Source organism: Colias croceus, chromosome 3 (assembly GCF_905220415.1).
Source record: "Colias croceus chromosome 3, ilColCroc2.1".
Classification (NCBI taxonomy): domain Eukaryota; kingdom Metazoa; phylum Arthropoda; class Insecta; order Lepidoptera; family Pieridae; genus Colias; species Colias croceus.
In genome coordinates this window covers 6,532,300-6,550,002 of record NC_059539.1, presented here as the reverse complement: position 1 = coordinate 6,550,002, position 17,703 = coordinate 6,532,300, and the positions used below count along the sequence as shown (strand labels likewise).

At 31.5% G+C, this 17,703-nt stretch overlaps 1 protein-coding gene across 1 annotated transcript; it reads right to left on the bottom strand.

Annotated features, from left to right (window-relative positions):
- Positions 1 to 323: 323 nt before the first annotated feature.
- On the bottom strand, positions 324 to 17,086 carry LOC123706247 (trissin receptor-like). Its single transcript, XM_045655428.1, has 6 exons — positions 16,846 to 17,086; positions 12,925 to 13,069; positions 11,783 to 11,942; positions 11,109 to 11,306; positions 2,173 to 2,334; positions 324 to 1,062 (listed from the first exon to the last, which is right to left on the bottom strand). Exons 1-6 carry the CDS (start codon positions 17,075 to 17,077, stop codon positions 583 to 585), a joined length of 1,377 nt encoding a protein of 458 aa, XP_045511384.1. The 5' UTR covers positions 17,078 to 17,086; the 3' UTR covers positions 324 to 582.
- Positions 17,087 to 17,703: the final 617 nt, after the last annotated feature.

Here is a 17,703-nt window from a genome sequence, read left to right as displayed (position 1 = left end):
AATAATTAAAATAATTAAGTATAATGTACGTATATGAAATATGTAATTTAAGTAAGTACTTAATAGTTAATACATCTAGGTACATAGAATTTATAATGAAAAAATATAACATTCAATAAGTTTCATAAATTATATTTACATTATTTTATTTTCTTCATTTTTCTCTAAAATACTTTACTTCTTAAGTTCTTATATATAATGATATATACATGCAGGCAAACGTTGATGACTAGTTATTTACTTTAGGTACCTATATTTTTCTATTCATGCTACATCCTTCGATATGCTGTCTATAAGTATATTAAACTTACAAACTTCTGCAACATATTTAATCTAAACGATTTCAATCACATTATTCACTTTATTTGGTAAGCTCTTGAGATCACTAAGTTCAGAGAGTCAATAAAATGTAAAGCAGCGAAACTACGCAAATATTCACAACACTCAATCATACAGGTCTTTTTTCGATATAGTGGATATCGTGTACAGTCCGCTGCTATCGGTCACCTCATCGGTGCTCGACGTTAATCAGGAAACATCTGCATTCTCCATCCGATACAGAAACCTCCTGCGATACAACCCTCATGATTCCCCGTTGGGCGCTATGGTGACCGTGCTGCAGTTGGCGCGGGTGGAGCGCGTCGAGCTCCGTCGCAAGCCGGTGCCGCCGACACGGTTTAATAAAATTAAATTTTCATTCTTCCTCTTTCCGTGAAAATTACAGAAAAGTAATTCCCTCATGCCCTTTCTGAAATTCTTAGACAGGAATGCGTATAGCAAAGGGTTGATTCCGGAATTAAAGTATGTTATGAGAAATGTTAGAGGCGTTAAGAGCGCACTGAAATCACTCGTCCCTTCGTATCCGGTAGACCAATATTGCCACATTTTACGTGCATGGAAGGGCAAGTTGCAGATCGCGAAAGTGAGCACCACGACAATCAGCATCCGCACTACGCCGCGTCGCGCGCGTAGCACGTTGCGTGACAAATGGCTGAGGTGATGACAGCTGCGACCCTCGTGGGTGGATTTCTTCTTTTTCACCGCTTTCGGGCTTGAGATACCCTGTTAAAATAAGAGTAAATATGTACATATTTATTTATTATTAACTAGCCGACATTTTCCATCACAAATCAAACAGACAAATCAGGAAATTTATGCGACCTTTTATGAAACTCTACCTTCTGAGGCTCTATATGATACGTTTTCAACAAAATATTGCAGACGTATGTTATTACTTCACGCACCGGATGCTTTTTACAATTACATAAAATGGAAATATGAAATAAAAGCTCCGCTCTTAAATTATTTCAATTGAAACGCAGTGCCATGTTTTGAAGATAACGCAGGCTGCGCTTTTGCATTTACAATTGGCCCGACACAAATGGAATTGTAAATTCTAAAACAATTCGTGGAGTTTTTATGAATACAATTTTTGGATATCGATTTTAAAATGAACATTTATTAATACCAAAAATACAAAGTCGGTAGAAAAGATACCTATGTTTTATTTACTAAAAAAACTATATTAATTTAATTATTTATTTTATTAGCTACATTTTCAATGTAAAATATTAAAAATCTCTTCCGGTACTATCACACGGATGAAGCGAAAAAAGATTAGGTACCTGTTTCTGTGAGATTCGAAAATGTTTTTATACATATTGTTCGCTGCTTTATATAATAATCCCTGTCATGGTACCATATACCTTCAAGGACAGCCGCCTACACCTTCGTTCTTACACAAAACCTGACATATAGAATTATGTTTGTTATTTCTCTCAATGTTTCGTCGTACAAATGAAATGAAAGCTTATTACGTCTCACCAATGCTGTATTAAACGTCGAATATCATCGAAACGAAAGGAATTACGCCGCGGCGGGGATTTCATGCGTTACAACAGAATATTTTGAAACAAAAGGATTTTTAACGTGTTTTCTGTTTATATCAATAAAGTAACGTAAATGTTAAGTAGAATTTACACGATGTCAAAATTTACAAAGGCTTTTACGGATACTTTAACAATATCTCTTTAGTATATGAATATATGAATCGCGTTGTTTTATAACTTTGCACGGAAGATTACAAAATACACCCGTGGGAACTAGTGTATTTTTTCTCGTGTTGTTTGTATGTATGTATTTAACGTTTACATATTACATCGTCATTCTTACCTTTGTTTCAGTGGTTCCTACAAAAGTACGTTGAGGTTCATAACCCCCTGAAGTCGGCTTCTCTATTCTGGGGCACTGTGTGGCACAACATTGTGCGTGTCCCATGTGCCTCAGACCGTTTGAACTTTGCCATAGACCTACCGCAATCCTCGTGTATAGAACCTAAAACAAACAATGCCAATGGTTATAATGAATGCGAAAGCACGTCTTCTCTCATGTTGATATTTATAATCCCGTTTGAAAGTCTATTTAGAGCTCCTCTACACAAGCGCAGCGTCATTTAACAATTTCTTTGTGCAATTATGCTAATTTGTAATTATATTAAAATGGTATAAAGAAATCATATATTATAGTAGGTTTATTCTTAAGTAAAGGATTAATTTAAAAAAAAATTGTCGTTTGTATTAATGCAAAAATGAGGAAACACGACATAAAAATTATTTATAAAATAAATATGAAACTCGATATAATTGAGTAGTATCGCTTTCAACACCATATTTTACATTAAAATGGCATGGATAAGTAGGTACTTAAATTCCGATAATTAAATTCAGAACACAGAGCAAAGACCGTACACCTTCATTTAAATTTTAAACATTTATTTATTTGAGTAAGCAGATTAATTATAGTACAATTATATTTATTTGGTTATATTAATTGAATAATTGTTGAGGAAAAGTGGGAACGTTGTATGGTTGATTGGTTGTTTTTTCAGGGTTTAATTTATTTAAGCTTTTAATTAATAATAAATTACAAATGACGTTCATTGTAATTTTATATTACTAACTAGAAGAGTAAGTATACTTTTTAACTGGTTTCAGAGTTAGATTAATCGCATTAAAATCAATATTTTGCGCAGGAGATCGATAACATATCTCAGGTTCTTAACACGGATCGATACGCAAACGCAAGCAAATATACTGTGATTTCTCTCTGAGACTGACGTATAATTGGTCTCAGCGGTTGTAGCTTCAGCAGAATTAAGTTTTTAATATCCATGCAACAATTTCAACCTACTTATAATGCCACATAGAAAACGTTCATTAACGATTTAAAAAGTGATAGATAAAAGAATATTTCGCAAAGAAAAGTAAAATGGTAAAATGTCTTGTAATATGATTTTTATTTTAAGCATAAACATATTTTATTTGTTAATTTATTAATATAACTTATCTTAATTATATCCATAATAATAGAAAACTAATAGATAAAGAGAAAAATATAGATATTATGTATGCCTAGTGAAAAGCTTGATTTCGTATACTACTCAATAAAGTCAAAAAGTAATTATAAACACTTAGAAACTTTAAAAAATGCAAACTCACTTAATACAAATTACCAGCTGCTGAAAACATGTACCTTTCTACAGAAATGATTTTCTGACTGAAGAGTTTTCAAATAAAATGGTAGATTTATGCCTCTAACAAACATTTATTTGAATATCATCCCGCATATACTAGTTGAATTTAAAAGATATCTGTTTTATTTGATTGGCATTTTGTATCTACTTGCTCGGTAATTTAAACATGTGTAAAATTATAAAATTAATACCTATTTCATAAAATAATTACAATAAGTGTGTGTAATTATTTCATTTTTGGTACGAGTTTGAAAGACTGTTTTTTTGTAAAACCGCAGATGTTAAGCCAACAAGACCTATATAGTTAACCGACATTAAGATTGTCTGAGGCCCTCATTAGCAAAATAAGCCAAGTGATAAATAGAGTTGCGCTTCAATTAGCCACTGCTCCATTTTAACACGCGATGAAAACTTAATCATCTTGCTCAAGACCTATCTGTTTTCAACATGTTTACGTTCCTATCGCTACTGAACACTTATTAATAAGAGCGAGTTCAACCGTGGAGTTATATGATCACAAACCTACAACGTGTTTCAAATATGTATCACAATGTTCTTTATCATTTAATTATTTTCTTGGACATTCTCGTTCAAAGGCGTTGACGTCTTTAAAATGCCAAGAAATTAATAGTTAGTGAAAGACCTTATAAACTTTGTTTTACCTCAAAATAACATGAACACAACTTTTAAATGCTGTTGTTTATAGATTCCTTATTTACAGTATATTTAGCAACTTTTTCACACGAAAACTACCGATCTATTTGTTAATGATATAGAATATTGTCTGATCTGATCTTTCGAGACCATTTTCGTACCTATCGATTAAAGTCCGGAGTACCATATTAAGTATATGCAACTTATATTCCGGGTACCTAAGAAGAGATAAGCCGTGGGCTCAAGCTGGTAGGTATCTGATATTATGATCTCTATAATCTAGATCTCAATAAAGTGAAATAATGCAAAAATTTTAAGATCATGATCTATTCATGAGCGATTTTTACAGTCCTTACTTCGACATAGATATATTATAGGGTTAAAGATAAATTCCATTGCAAATAAAGTATCTGTTTAATTACATTTTATCAGTAAATTAAAATTGAAATGAAAGCAATTTTCAGAACCATCCGTCAGCGAGCAGTATAATAAATTGTTTCTGTACAAAAACAATTGCAAAAAAAGTTTAAGACTTTCAAAATTAACGCTTTATAAAACCTTCTGCAGAGAATTTAACGTGGAGATTATTCATTGAATTCATTAATTAGTAGCAGTCATTAGAAGATATAATACCATTAAAAAAAAAAACAAAAAATACATATAGAAAATAATTTTATTTATTACTTCATCATCCCCTTTGTGTTGTGTACAGAGGTTAGAGTTCTTGGATTGGTTTTTTGTAGTCAGCACCCATAAATTATGTTACGGACGTCTATCATGGGCGACCCACTTTACTATCGGGCATTGCTTTTGCTCGTTTGCCTACCAATAATATAAAAAAATCCAGTCGATATCCATACTTCTGCCATTCGAGACTAAACTTCACTTTATTACAGAATATACACTGATTACTATTAACCATGAGTCGTGGCTCCCTCAGTCTATTTGTCAATAGTCCATTCGATGCATAATTATTGGCTTACCGCCAACCTTACCTCTATTTATTTATTACTAGATTTCCGCCCGCGGTTTCGCCTGCCTTCTCCTGTGTTTTCTGGGATAAAAAGTAGCCTATGTCTTATTCTGGGTTTTCAGCTACCTGTATACTAAATTTCATTGTTATCGGTTCAGTATTATTTGCGTGAAAGAGTAACATCAATCCATCCATCCATCCTCACAAACTTTGGCATTTATAATCACACTGCTACTATAATATTATCACCTGCTTATTTTTTTGAAAAAGGATATCCTTCAAATTTTTTTTTAATTAACCCTGGCAAAACTTATTATGTTTTAAAATGATTAAAATTAGATTATTTTTAATATGTAAATTACGCGTTGGGTGCGAAGTATGAAAATATATTCAAAAGTGTCACTATGAATTTTAGAGCAAAAATTGATCCTCTAAATTCTAAAAGAAAATACTTCAAATTTGAGACATATCAAAAAGAAATATTATATGACGTCCTTACATCATATTATATTAATATTGATAAACCTAATATTATGTACCTTTCTATCCTTAACTAGTAGATATAAGTAGTCAAATAACATTCTCTAATAATACTTCTAAAATACAGACCAATGGTTATGTTATATTTTATATAGTAAATTTCTCCGTGTATTTAATAAGGAAAACTTTCAACACATTTAGAAGGAAAATGTTTCTACAGATAATCGTTGAACTGAAAAATTAAGCAAATCCGAAGGAGTTTGACGGCCCACGAACCTAAAACTTTATATTAATGTATTTTCATTTCCAATTACCATTCCTTCTAACTTGTAACTTAACGTATGTTCAGTACCTATATAAACAACTCTTATTAAAAAACTTTATTTAATGAACGCAATGATATTTTTTATGGTGATTTATTAACTATGATTAATTAAATTTGTGTTTGAGTGCTTGTGTGTTTATCTGTAGGTATAGCTATATTAATATCGTTGATATGGTGAGGTACATGTAATAGAATTTTGAGATTTTAGCCGGTTCTTTCCCATAGATACTGCTTTCCGAATCGGTGGTACATAAATTGTAAAACTGTTATGATGATTCAAAAGAGTGCTTCTACAAGAAGTCTTATTGAATAAATAAATGTTTGAGTTTGAGTCGTCCGCGTCGGCCAGAAAAAAGAAGTAGTTTTACACTGGTAGTTGGTATTTATATAATTTTAGTTAAATTTAAATACAATCGTATTGTAAAATATTTGCAGATGCAAATGAGTAATTAATAATCTCACAATATAACCTGTGGTTTACGTGACAAACGAGCAAACGCCTCATCTGACGGTAAGCGGATACACTATGCACCAACTATGCACACAATAATTACATTATATTGTATTATCATAATCGATAACGACTGAGAGTGATGAATAGGATTATTCTAAAGATGAAAAATATGGATACAAATTCAAACCCACCATTTCCATTACCATTTATTATAATTTATTCTGTGATTTATATCTATTTCTAATCAAACTCAAAGCTCAGGGTAACCTTATGCTTTGTGTCACCCTTAAGTAATGGAAAATTTATACCCTGGTATTTCAATCATTATTATGTCCCCACGAAAAATGTTATTACAAGTTTCCTCATCATTATGCTTTATTGAAATTTCTTTTTCATTTAAATAATATAAAAAGACTTGATGACGAATGATTATTATTTGAAGAAATATGGACAATAATAAATTTGGGTCCGATTTTACTTGATATGCTAGTGATATGTATGAACCATAGTATGAACTCTTCATCATCGTTTTAGTTTTGAAAATCAAGAGCTACCAGGAAACTACTAAATTTATTAGTAGCATGTGCTGCATTTTATCCTTGGTCATCTGGGTTGGCTAGGTTGGAATGTTCCTAGATTTGAATTAAATTATATAAAAGATAGACGAAGTGGTGTAAATATAATCCTCCCATTTCATGTCATGGGCGGTATTCGCGTACATTTTGCCTAATATACATAATGCACTCAAGTGAAATAAGAACTCTTTCTGATATTCAGTTGAGCGTTAGATAAGTATGCTAACATTTCTGGATACGTGTACACTGTACGTCCATTTTATAATACGATTTTGCTTGTTTAGAGATATCCAGTTTAGTATCAGTTTACAGATTTCGTGTGATTCATTGAGGTGATTTATCTTATTCTGGTAGTCGTTATGCGAGTGTTACAAATCAGTTCTAATTTATATTAATATAATATCAAGAATTTATGTTATAACTATCTGTCCTGGCCTTAGGTCCTGGCAGATATTGTTTTGCCCCATTGCCCATATTTTGTCGTGTTTAATCTCCATAAGAACCTTAATCCTTGTACCTCAAAAACGTTATAATACTGAATTATTTATATCGTTCAAAATTTGTCATGGGTAAATTTTGACGAAGTTAATAGTTTTTACATATTTTGTAATAACTTACACTAGCTACCGCTCCAGCTCCGTACGTATGCAATTTTGATACTAAACATACTGCAATTATGGATGATAATTATTGTAAACGTTTGCCTTTATCTAAATCCGTATCCAAATCTGTTGAATAACTAAAGATCTAAGCATACCTACAATCTACATAGGGACAGACAGCGGGCTTTGCTCATAAATGAACTTGAACTAATATATGTAGTGATGACTGATGATACAGATTAGGCTAGCCAATCTAATCTGAAGAGATTGAGGGATTATCTTAATCATGTTCAAGTAAATTGTAAGGCTTAAAAGGTTTACATACAACGCGATAACAGAATATATTATATATCTTGCAATTTGCAAAGTATCTGGCAAATAACTTGTAGAGTCTAACCTAAATAGCATATAACGAAGAATAATATCTTATATCATTTTAATTAAGTAACATTCATTTGTGGAAAGTTTTGGAAAGATATAAACAAAGACAAAGAAGAAAGTCAATATATGTAAATATGAAGTAAGTAAATATCTACTTAATATTTTCTTGAAAAACATCTTCGTTATTTTCTTTGCTTGTAATTTTCAAGCGGGAGAAGATGAAATATATTTTATATTCTGTTCTGTAATAATACATACTTATGTTATATATGTACGTACCTACTATGTATAGAAGTATATATACAATAGAAGTTTATTCATTTAATTGCTATTTCAATTTACTATTCGTGAATTATGAGATTTTAATTTTCTAGTAGTTGGATAATAATTTACTATGACGTAAACTAAAGCTCTGTAATTGAATTATATTTTAACGTACTTAACTAGAGAAATAATTCAATGTTTTGTTATTAATTACAGTTTTGGCAAACAGAACATAATAATGAACCAATTAATAACTGGACAATTGAAATATATAATGATCACAGTTTAAATAAATTTCCGTTCCGTTCAATTAATTAGGTAAAGTTAAAACAACAGTAATAATTTACCCATTTCTGGCTTATTACTTCTGGTCTATAGAAATAAAAAAATTAAGCAAAAACTTCAACAAAAGCTTTCTTTTCGTCTGTGAATAATGTAGAGCGATATTTTATACGCTAAGTTTTCATCCAACTAATATTATAAATGCGCAAGTTTTTGAGGATGGATATATGTGTATGTATGTTTTTTACTCTTTCGCGCAAATACTACTGAACCGACTACTATGAAATTTAGCACACATCCCGGAAATCCCACGGGAACGGGAACTACGCGGGTTTTTCTTCGAAAACGCGGGCGAAGCCGCTGGCGGAAAGACGGATGACTTTCCTTCTTCAATATGATTTATTAGGGTTAATTGGCGGTAGCTGTTTATAAAATTTATAGGGATATACATAAATATAATAATATTATTGTTTATAGAAGGCGCAGTCGAGGCATGCTTGAAGAAGGTATAACATCACACACGTATGTAATATTATCGAAATAAATCTATAAAGCTTATCTTCTTTAAGGAATTGGAGACATAAAGTAGCGCGTTGTCATGGAAAACTCGACTTTTACACTTTTCTTTTACTTTGCTGGAATGGAATAAATTTCAAATACATAGAACCATAAAACTGTATGGGATTTTTATAAATACGTTCACAGTTGTATATTAATAATATGTATGTTATATGTAACATATTACTAGTATGCAACTGAAAATTATAGATCCGAGAATATTTATTATATAAGATTACGGAAAAATATCTATAATCGAATTAGCGAGTGCCTCTTCGATTTTACTCACTCTACGGGGCCCCGGCGCCGGCGTTGAAAGATTCAATTCAACTCTTATTAATAGGTATTCATAAGAGTACCTAATGTAGGATTTTATGTTCAAGTGAACAAAAATACATAATGTAGCATTTTATGTTCAAGTGAACAAAAATTAAATGACACTGGTATCGTTTAAAATACTTACTTCGTGTTTACTCGTACAGTGTCATTCTCAAAACAAATAATGGTTTTAGATAAGTGTGAAATTTAAAAGGCACGCTTCGGGTATGTAACTTCCTAATTAAATTTGCATAAATTTATTAATGAATGTGCAGAAAAGATGCAATTTAGATTGTTGGAATTATAATCAAACAGTTAAAAAATAGAGAAGGTTAAGCTTTTGTTCCGTCAATATTCCTTTTTTTTAGATATCAATTTTAAATGATATTAAAGTTTCGACCTAGGTACTGGTCTGGTTTACTTATTTATGGTCGACGATGAAAATTTACTTTTTATAAAGGCTTAAGTATATGAATGAACACATATACAAATAATAATCAAATATTATTATTTGTATGAAGTAAAAAAAATCGACGGAGGTATGTAAGTTCAAAAAAAAATTGAACACTATCGATGGAATTCCGTTTCAGCATTAGGTATATTAACAAAATATATGTATATGAAACATTATTCAAAAACATTTCTATATATTTACTGCTATTTATTGAAGCTTGGATAATTTTGTACGTGTACATTTCATTTCTGTATTACGTACATTGTAAGTAGTAGCTATATTAGTTATTGTTGCAACATATTTTGAACTAAAATGTTGACTGGTTTCTTGAGTGGCAAGCCGTTGCATCGTATACAATAAGGCTTCAGCTAAGTTTCGAAAACTTTACCTTTAACGTTAGTTGTCTTATATCTTTTGAAGACTTTTCAAATAGCTTTTACTAAGACTATATAAAAGCTTATACTAAAGTATTGTTTGTATGTTAATATTTGCCCTCATCCCACGAGGATAAAATACTTGAATGAATTACAGTAGTTAAAAACTATAGGTAGTGCTTCTATCCTCCGATATAGGATAGGTATTACGCATACCGCATTAATCGATCATAGCAGGCAGAACACGGCAGTGGAATTTTGTCTACAAACTTAATTAAACTACTAATAAAATTTAACAAAGTTATTTGCAGCGCAGCTCTATTCGGTCACATAATTTACGATACAAGTACTGCACAATTGCTACTGCATTCTGCCGAAAGTTACCTAAAAAACCACGATTTTTTTGTTTGCTGAAAACATAAATTCAGATTTCATGGTATATTTTACACTTACCACTCAATTTCATCATAAAATATTAACGGCATAATGTTCAGTTAGATACAAGTAAATTTCATTTTGCCATGAAGGTTGTTAAATTCGTTTGCATAACTTTGAGGAAATATGTGAATAAGTAAAATGAAGCCTATGTATCAAAACTCAGAAGTTTGCCAAACTCACTCTACGCTGTTGTATTCAAATTAATTGAATGATTAACTAAGATCGTTAATTATTATTACGATGCTATGAGCCTATGAACGTTCCCAAAACATACTTGGGCTTTTTAATGTGAGGTTTAATCTGTTAACCATTATTGTGGATTTTTATGACAACAACGTGTGTAGTTTTGAATTATAATAAGGTTTGAACATACTGATTTTGTCGTAAAAATCGAACACATAATAAAGAAAATAAACTATTATTTCATGACCTATAAGTACTTACCGTCATAACGCAAAGAGGTGTAACATATAAAAGACCGAAGTTGACCATGTCAAATATTTCCGAGTTATATTTCATACGATGCTGGATGCATATAGTTTCCAAGTGGCCGTCTCCAAGATCATTTGTAATCGTTTCTACCCAAATAAATTTCGGAGCACTATACGCAGCGCTTGTTATCCAAACACCAAGAATCACCAACTAAAAATAAAACAAAGTTTTCGTTTAAATTTGTAATATGTAGGCAAATATAGCCTCAGTTTTAATTTATACAACAAGGATTTATAATATGTTATCATAGCTGTAGCTTTCACATACTATATGAAGCGGAAAGATAATAATATTCATGTATTAGGTATCTCCAATAAAATCAAGTCTTCGTCCTAAGTACAGAAGCGGTTATTCATACAAACAAACAGACAAATATATTATTACCGTTTTGTGACTCCATACGATCAATATTAGTATTGCGAATCGCTGCCGTCAAAATTGAATACGTGAGTAGAAGTCATTTCATAGTTCATACCTACTACTTGGTGTTGACCGAGGGTCTCATTGTTATGAAATGTGTAGGCATCAGAAAAGCACTTGATATTTTTTTTAGATTTATTTATATCCCATAAATATGTTCAAGTAAATTTGTCTTTCAAATAACCAATAAATCGAGTAAAACTTACCCTAAGTCTTGTCGATGTTAGTATCTGCTTACACGTGATTGGATGAATAATAGCGAAGTATCTTTCCGTGCATATTACCACGAGGATAAATATTGAAGCCGTGTAACTCAGTGAATGCACAAACTGATACATTTTGCACAAGAAGTCGCCAAAAACCCAACTGAAAATAGAGACATGTTTCAACTTCGTGTATTATTAAAGTGACAAGCTACATCACATAAAAGCTTTTGGACTATGGTTAGTATGAATACGACGATTTTCCCAGTTAGCAGATATGTATAATGTAATCTCTATTATACTAACAAAGATTTCAGATTAAGTATTATATTTTTATATGATTCGGTAACAAACATTAATATCTCAATTGAAACTTTATTAATTATAATACGAGTTGTATGTTAAGAAACATTTCTATATTCATAATTATCTCGTCTTCGATCGTCCTCTACGTTCACGTTTCAACTTTATCGAAAGTTCAATATTGATGCCGCAATAGTATCTAATTAGTTTAGTATTTGCTAAGTGCTTGAATTGAATTTCAAAGTTCTAAACACATTACTGTATTCATCCATTTATTAAGGTATACTATAAAATAGTCATAAAACTTTGAAAAACCCCAATTCGTGTTCTAAATGATTTTGTACTGGAAGCGTAAATCACTTTATTGCAGTCGGCTCGTTTCACCGGCTATATAGTATATAATGTTTACGTTTCAGGAAATCGTTCAAAAACATATACAAATTTTATCTACGTTATTATTGCCACTTTCATCAATGATAAATCGTTTGCTTTAACATAGCCCCTTTGTTTAAGGGATTTGTTTAGCTTCACTGATTTAAATAAACACTATAATGCGCACTTCATTTAGACCTTATCTAAAGTCGAGCTAGCCAGCAACAAAACTGAGAATTTTATACATTTCCCACTTTCAACCGTTGCAAAGAATTTACATAAAAGAGTCGTAATAATAACTCTATGCCAAGTGCTGCACTACGAGAGGAAACAAATATGTCTACGTGTTACATTACAATCTCTAAGCGCTCAATGAAGACAATTTAATTTCATGATTTCTGGCATAAAAACACAAAGTAGGAATTAACAATAGAGAAGTGCATCATGTATATTGCTAAATAAAGACTTACCTGGGTATCAGATATATGGTTAAATTTTGGAAGACGCAAAAAACACCCACACATAAGTCCGCGACTGCTAAATTTGCTAAGAAGAAGTTAGTTATAGACCTCAAGCGCCTTGAAAGTGTCACCACGAGAATAACAAGAAGATTACCTGCAATCAAATAAATAAAATATATTTGTATTCTTAATTAAATAAAAAAGAAAAAATTAATGATTGAAGTAGCAAGATATACAGGGTGCCCAAGAAGTAGTGATATACTGAAGCTGGGAGGTAGAGGAACTAGAGGGCTATGTGAATCATATATGTTATGCGATGTTTTTTAGATAGAGCAAGTTATTTTAAAATAAAGTTATATATAAATGGAGGACGTAAACATAAATTAAGCAAAGATTGATCAATTTATGGATTTAAGTTACACCATCCAAATAAAAAAAGTAAAAACAAGGTTAAATTTTTTTAAATATTAAATTATTGAAGTTACATACACAAGTTGTTTTTCGTTTTAATTGAAAACGAAAAATTTATTCGTGTTACATAAAAGTATTATGTTATTGTTTTCATCGAATGATATGGAACGATGGTAAAAACAACGATGGTCACAGCTATTTTCAATTCACTATCCTACTCTAAAGTCTAAACCACTTCTCTTTATCCACATATTATGTAGACTCTATATAGAGTTAGTGAATTCTGAATATTTATACATAATATACTGTATTTCTGTATAATATGATATATAATATACTAGCTTACCGCCCGCGGCTTCGCCCACTTTGTCTAAAACCTAATAAATTATATACTAAAAGTGAACTAAAACCTTCCTCTTGAATCACTCTATCTGTTAAAAAAAACCACATCAAAATCCGTTGCGTAGTTTTAAAGATTTGCATATAAAGGGACATAGGGACAGAGAAAGCGACTTTGTTTTATACTATGTAGGTAGTGATTATGTATAATTAAAACCCATGTTATAATCAACATGTAAATTACAGCTAATAAAAGGTAATGGGGTTAATGTAATTTTATCTATCCCATGTGTTTCTGAACGGATATTGTTTAAAAGACAAAACAAAAGTTCAATTTATACTAAGGGTCAGCGATGTCCTTTGCATTTATTTTTATTACCTTATTTCATTTTGAACACATTTATTTGAATTTAAATATGATTCTGTATTAATTGCATTTTATATCCAATAAAGAAGAATATTATTCGATTCCGAATTTAAAAGTTCTTAGATTCAGTTAAAATAATTACCTGACTTAATTAATAGGGCTAAAAGAATTAGTAGGAGTTTAACTCTTAGCAAAGTTTATATTGAATTTCAAGATAGAATATTGTAACATTTATTTAAACAAAAGTAGCCAATGCTGCCTTATATATTTTGATCCCTGTCATATCCTTTCAGCAGCTTGACATTCTAATGGGATCTTGTCGGATTTGGCCTTTACACCCAACCGTATTTACCATGATCGAAGGATTTAGAATTCCTCGTGTTATGCGAAGCTTCCCCTAATGTAATTCTCATGTAACAATAATAAAAATTCTTCGTCCAAAGTCCAAACATTCTTGCTAAAATGTAAATACCTTGATATTAACTCAGTTTGATTATTGATGAAGTTTATTTGAAAGGACTATATATTAAATAGACTTTGCTTCAGATCAAATCCAGTCACGTGGCAACTTATTAAATATTGTTTAAGTGAAATTGTGTATTGTCTCAATATGGACTAAGAGAGACTTTGATAATTTTATTGTAATAATTTATACATACATAGTTGATGTCTGTCTGTATTGTGTTAATAAATAAATAATAATCTTATTTCGATGATATTTTAATTATTTTGAAATAAAAATTGCGTCTGGCACCTATTTAACAACGAAAAAAACGTCTTGCAATAAAAAATGTATGTCTAATGGATCTATCTAAAGGCAAACGATTAAAAATTACGCGTTAAAAAATGACTTTAAATTAAGGATATTTTCCTGTGCAGATAAGATGCGCACTAATAAACGCAACCACTGGGGCCAGCCAGACAGCCCGGACTGTAACCGAAATAGCAAGAGGAACAGCATATCAAAGAATCAACTATACTAAAATGCTCACTTGTCAACGTTGCTACCTCCTAGAATAACAAATACGGACCATTTTCAGGCTGATCGTGCGGGGTGAGGTAAGTGTTTAATTTTGGCGGGAGGTGGAGAGTGTCCGTTCTGTAGCGTTTAGCTACTATTATGTCCTCTGTGCTATAATAATTAAGAATATATTTATGAAATATACGTTCATAAATATTTTCTTAATTATAGTTTGATAAGATTGACACAATTCTTCTTAAATGTGTCAATGTTAAACTCTCCAGTTACCTGCTTTAATATTTTTCATTAAAAGCGCTCGAACTTTGAAATACAACAATCTCTTTATATTATTTAAAAGAAAATATAAAGATATATAATTTCTGTCGAAAGGCCGTCGTGACTCCACTAAATGAGTTGTATCTAGGCAAACCGATTTTAGACGAAATTTTTACCCAAACGGTTCTACATCTCATAAAAGATGCGTGATCTTTTGGCCTTTAGGGCGGCAACCTTGAGATTTCACGTTGACCCACAGAAAGTAATCGAGTGGTGTAAGATCACACGATCTTGGTTGCCAGATGATGCCTCCACCACGTGAGATAACAAAGCGCTCGAGCATCTCATCCAATAAATTTAATGTTTTCCGTGCAATATTCGTCTTGTCGGAACCACATGTTCTTGGGATCTTTAGCATTGATTATAAGCCAGAAATAATTTAATATCGTCCTCCGATATCCGTCGTCATCGATAGAGAGCGCGGCTCGCACATATTCGAAAACATAAGGGTCATAAGCTACAAGGCCAAAATCCCTACGAATCAGTGCCTACGCATGCAGGACGTACAGGCACTGCTCCATTCAAGATCGGAACATTTTAAGAAATAAAAGAGAAAACTGTTTAGGAAGCTAGTAAAAGTCTGTTTAGTTGGAGTAAATATCAAAAATGTAGGTAGACAGAATGTAAGATGTTGCAGCATTAAACATTGTAGAACAATAATTCGGATCCTACGCGACGACGCGACGGTACCAACTTCATATTATACTCTGTGTGCTTGCTTCTCATTAAGTAGATAAACACTTCTGTATATATATTGGTAGATACCACTCGAAGATTCGAGAATAACAAAATACTTAGGTATATGAACATTTTGATATTACAGAGGAAATATTTATTTTTAACAGATAAAGATATATAAATTTATAACAAATTTTCAGCAAAATTAATTCATTTAATTATTTATGCCGTTACTTAAGACTTTACATCGAGCGTGATCATCGGGGGAACTTACTGAGCATAAAATCAAATATATAAAAAAGGCCTTAATATTATATGAAGTCAATTTATATTCACCTTACCCTTGTTTCAACGACTTGTAGGTAATTTGTATGACTGTAACGGAAGGTAATAGCAATGAGTATTAACCGGAACTTTTCGTTCTTGTATTTGAATATTTTCGGTTCCCAGTACCGTACAGTTACAGTATAACATAAGCATTTAGTAATAACAAACAGACTGCTCTAATGTTCCTTTGACGATATGTCTACAAATATCCAACAAATAAAGAGTAAAATTTTTGTTAAATTAAACTAAAATTTAAATAAATTCTACTAAACTTGTCATTGCAAACGAGCGTCGTTAATGGCAGACCCGTTATCAGGCAACAATTCAATCGATTGTCTAATTGAAAGTCAAAAGCTCGGGTCGATTTTGAACATTACTTTATTGCACAATGAAATTCTTTTTACGATATAATTTAAATTTCTATCTGTAAATAAGACGAATTTTGCAAGTAACCTTATTTTTAACTAGGTATTGCTTATTGCTTAACTTGCTTGAAAATAAATCCACTTACCAAAAAAACAACAACAGAACACAATCGTGTATAATGTGATGAATATTGCTCTCACATCTGTTCTGTCGAATATAAACTCTTCATCTGGTACAAAAAAGTCACTTTCGTTAGCAATACTCGTTGATGAGTTCTCCAGATCCCTGAAGCTTGTTTCTTTCGCTGTTTGATTGACAGCCCCCAACATGCTGAACGACACATCATTCGGTTCGATAAAGCGCTTCATGCTACACATATTCGTAATTCCGTCGAATTTATCGCTTCACTGGACGTATTAACCTGAGCTCGTCCATCTGAAAACAAATGTGGGTATTTGAATAAATGTTTAGTGATTAAATATGTAGTTAATATTCATAAAATAAAAGCTTATTCGCAATTACGCTTCCTTGACAACAATATTGGAGAGACAAGTACAACTCTATACCATGTCTATGAAACCAGTAATTGTACTAAGCAGTTTATCCAGCGAAAAACGTTCAATTGATACTAGATAAACAGAAATACAACCACTTTAAAATATGAAGTGACCCTAGTTTTATCTATATGATACATAAGTGTCAACAAAGCTCTGCATTGCAAAAATTCAATAAAATCTATACTAATTTTATAAAGCTGAAGAGTTTGTTTGTTTGTTTGAACCTGCTAATCTCAGGAACTACTGGTCCGATTTCAAAAATTCAGTGTATGATAGCCCATTTATCGAGGAAGGCTAATTTCATCACGCTAAGTCCAATAGGAGCGGAGCAATGCGGGTGAAACCGCGGAACACATCCAGCCACTTATATTTATACCAAACGACTTATTATACAAAATCTTATGGAATATTTATCCTTTCATGATTTTATCCCTAGGCACAGAAAG

Bases quoted from the DNA above. Each gene is read 5' to 3' on its own strand.
- LOC123706247 (XM_045655428.1), bottom strand. From the start codon at position 17,077: ATGTGTAGCATGAAGCGCTTTATCGAACCGAATGATGTGTCGTTCAGC. The intron at 13,070-16,845 runs GTAAGTGGATTT...ATTTGATTGCAG, and splicing joins GTTCTGTTGTTGTTTTTTTG to GTAATCTTCTTGTTATTCTC. The intron at 1,063-2,172 runs GTAAGAATGACG...TTATTTTAACAG, and splicing joins TAGGAACCACTGAAACAAAG to GGTATCTCAAGCCCGAAAGC.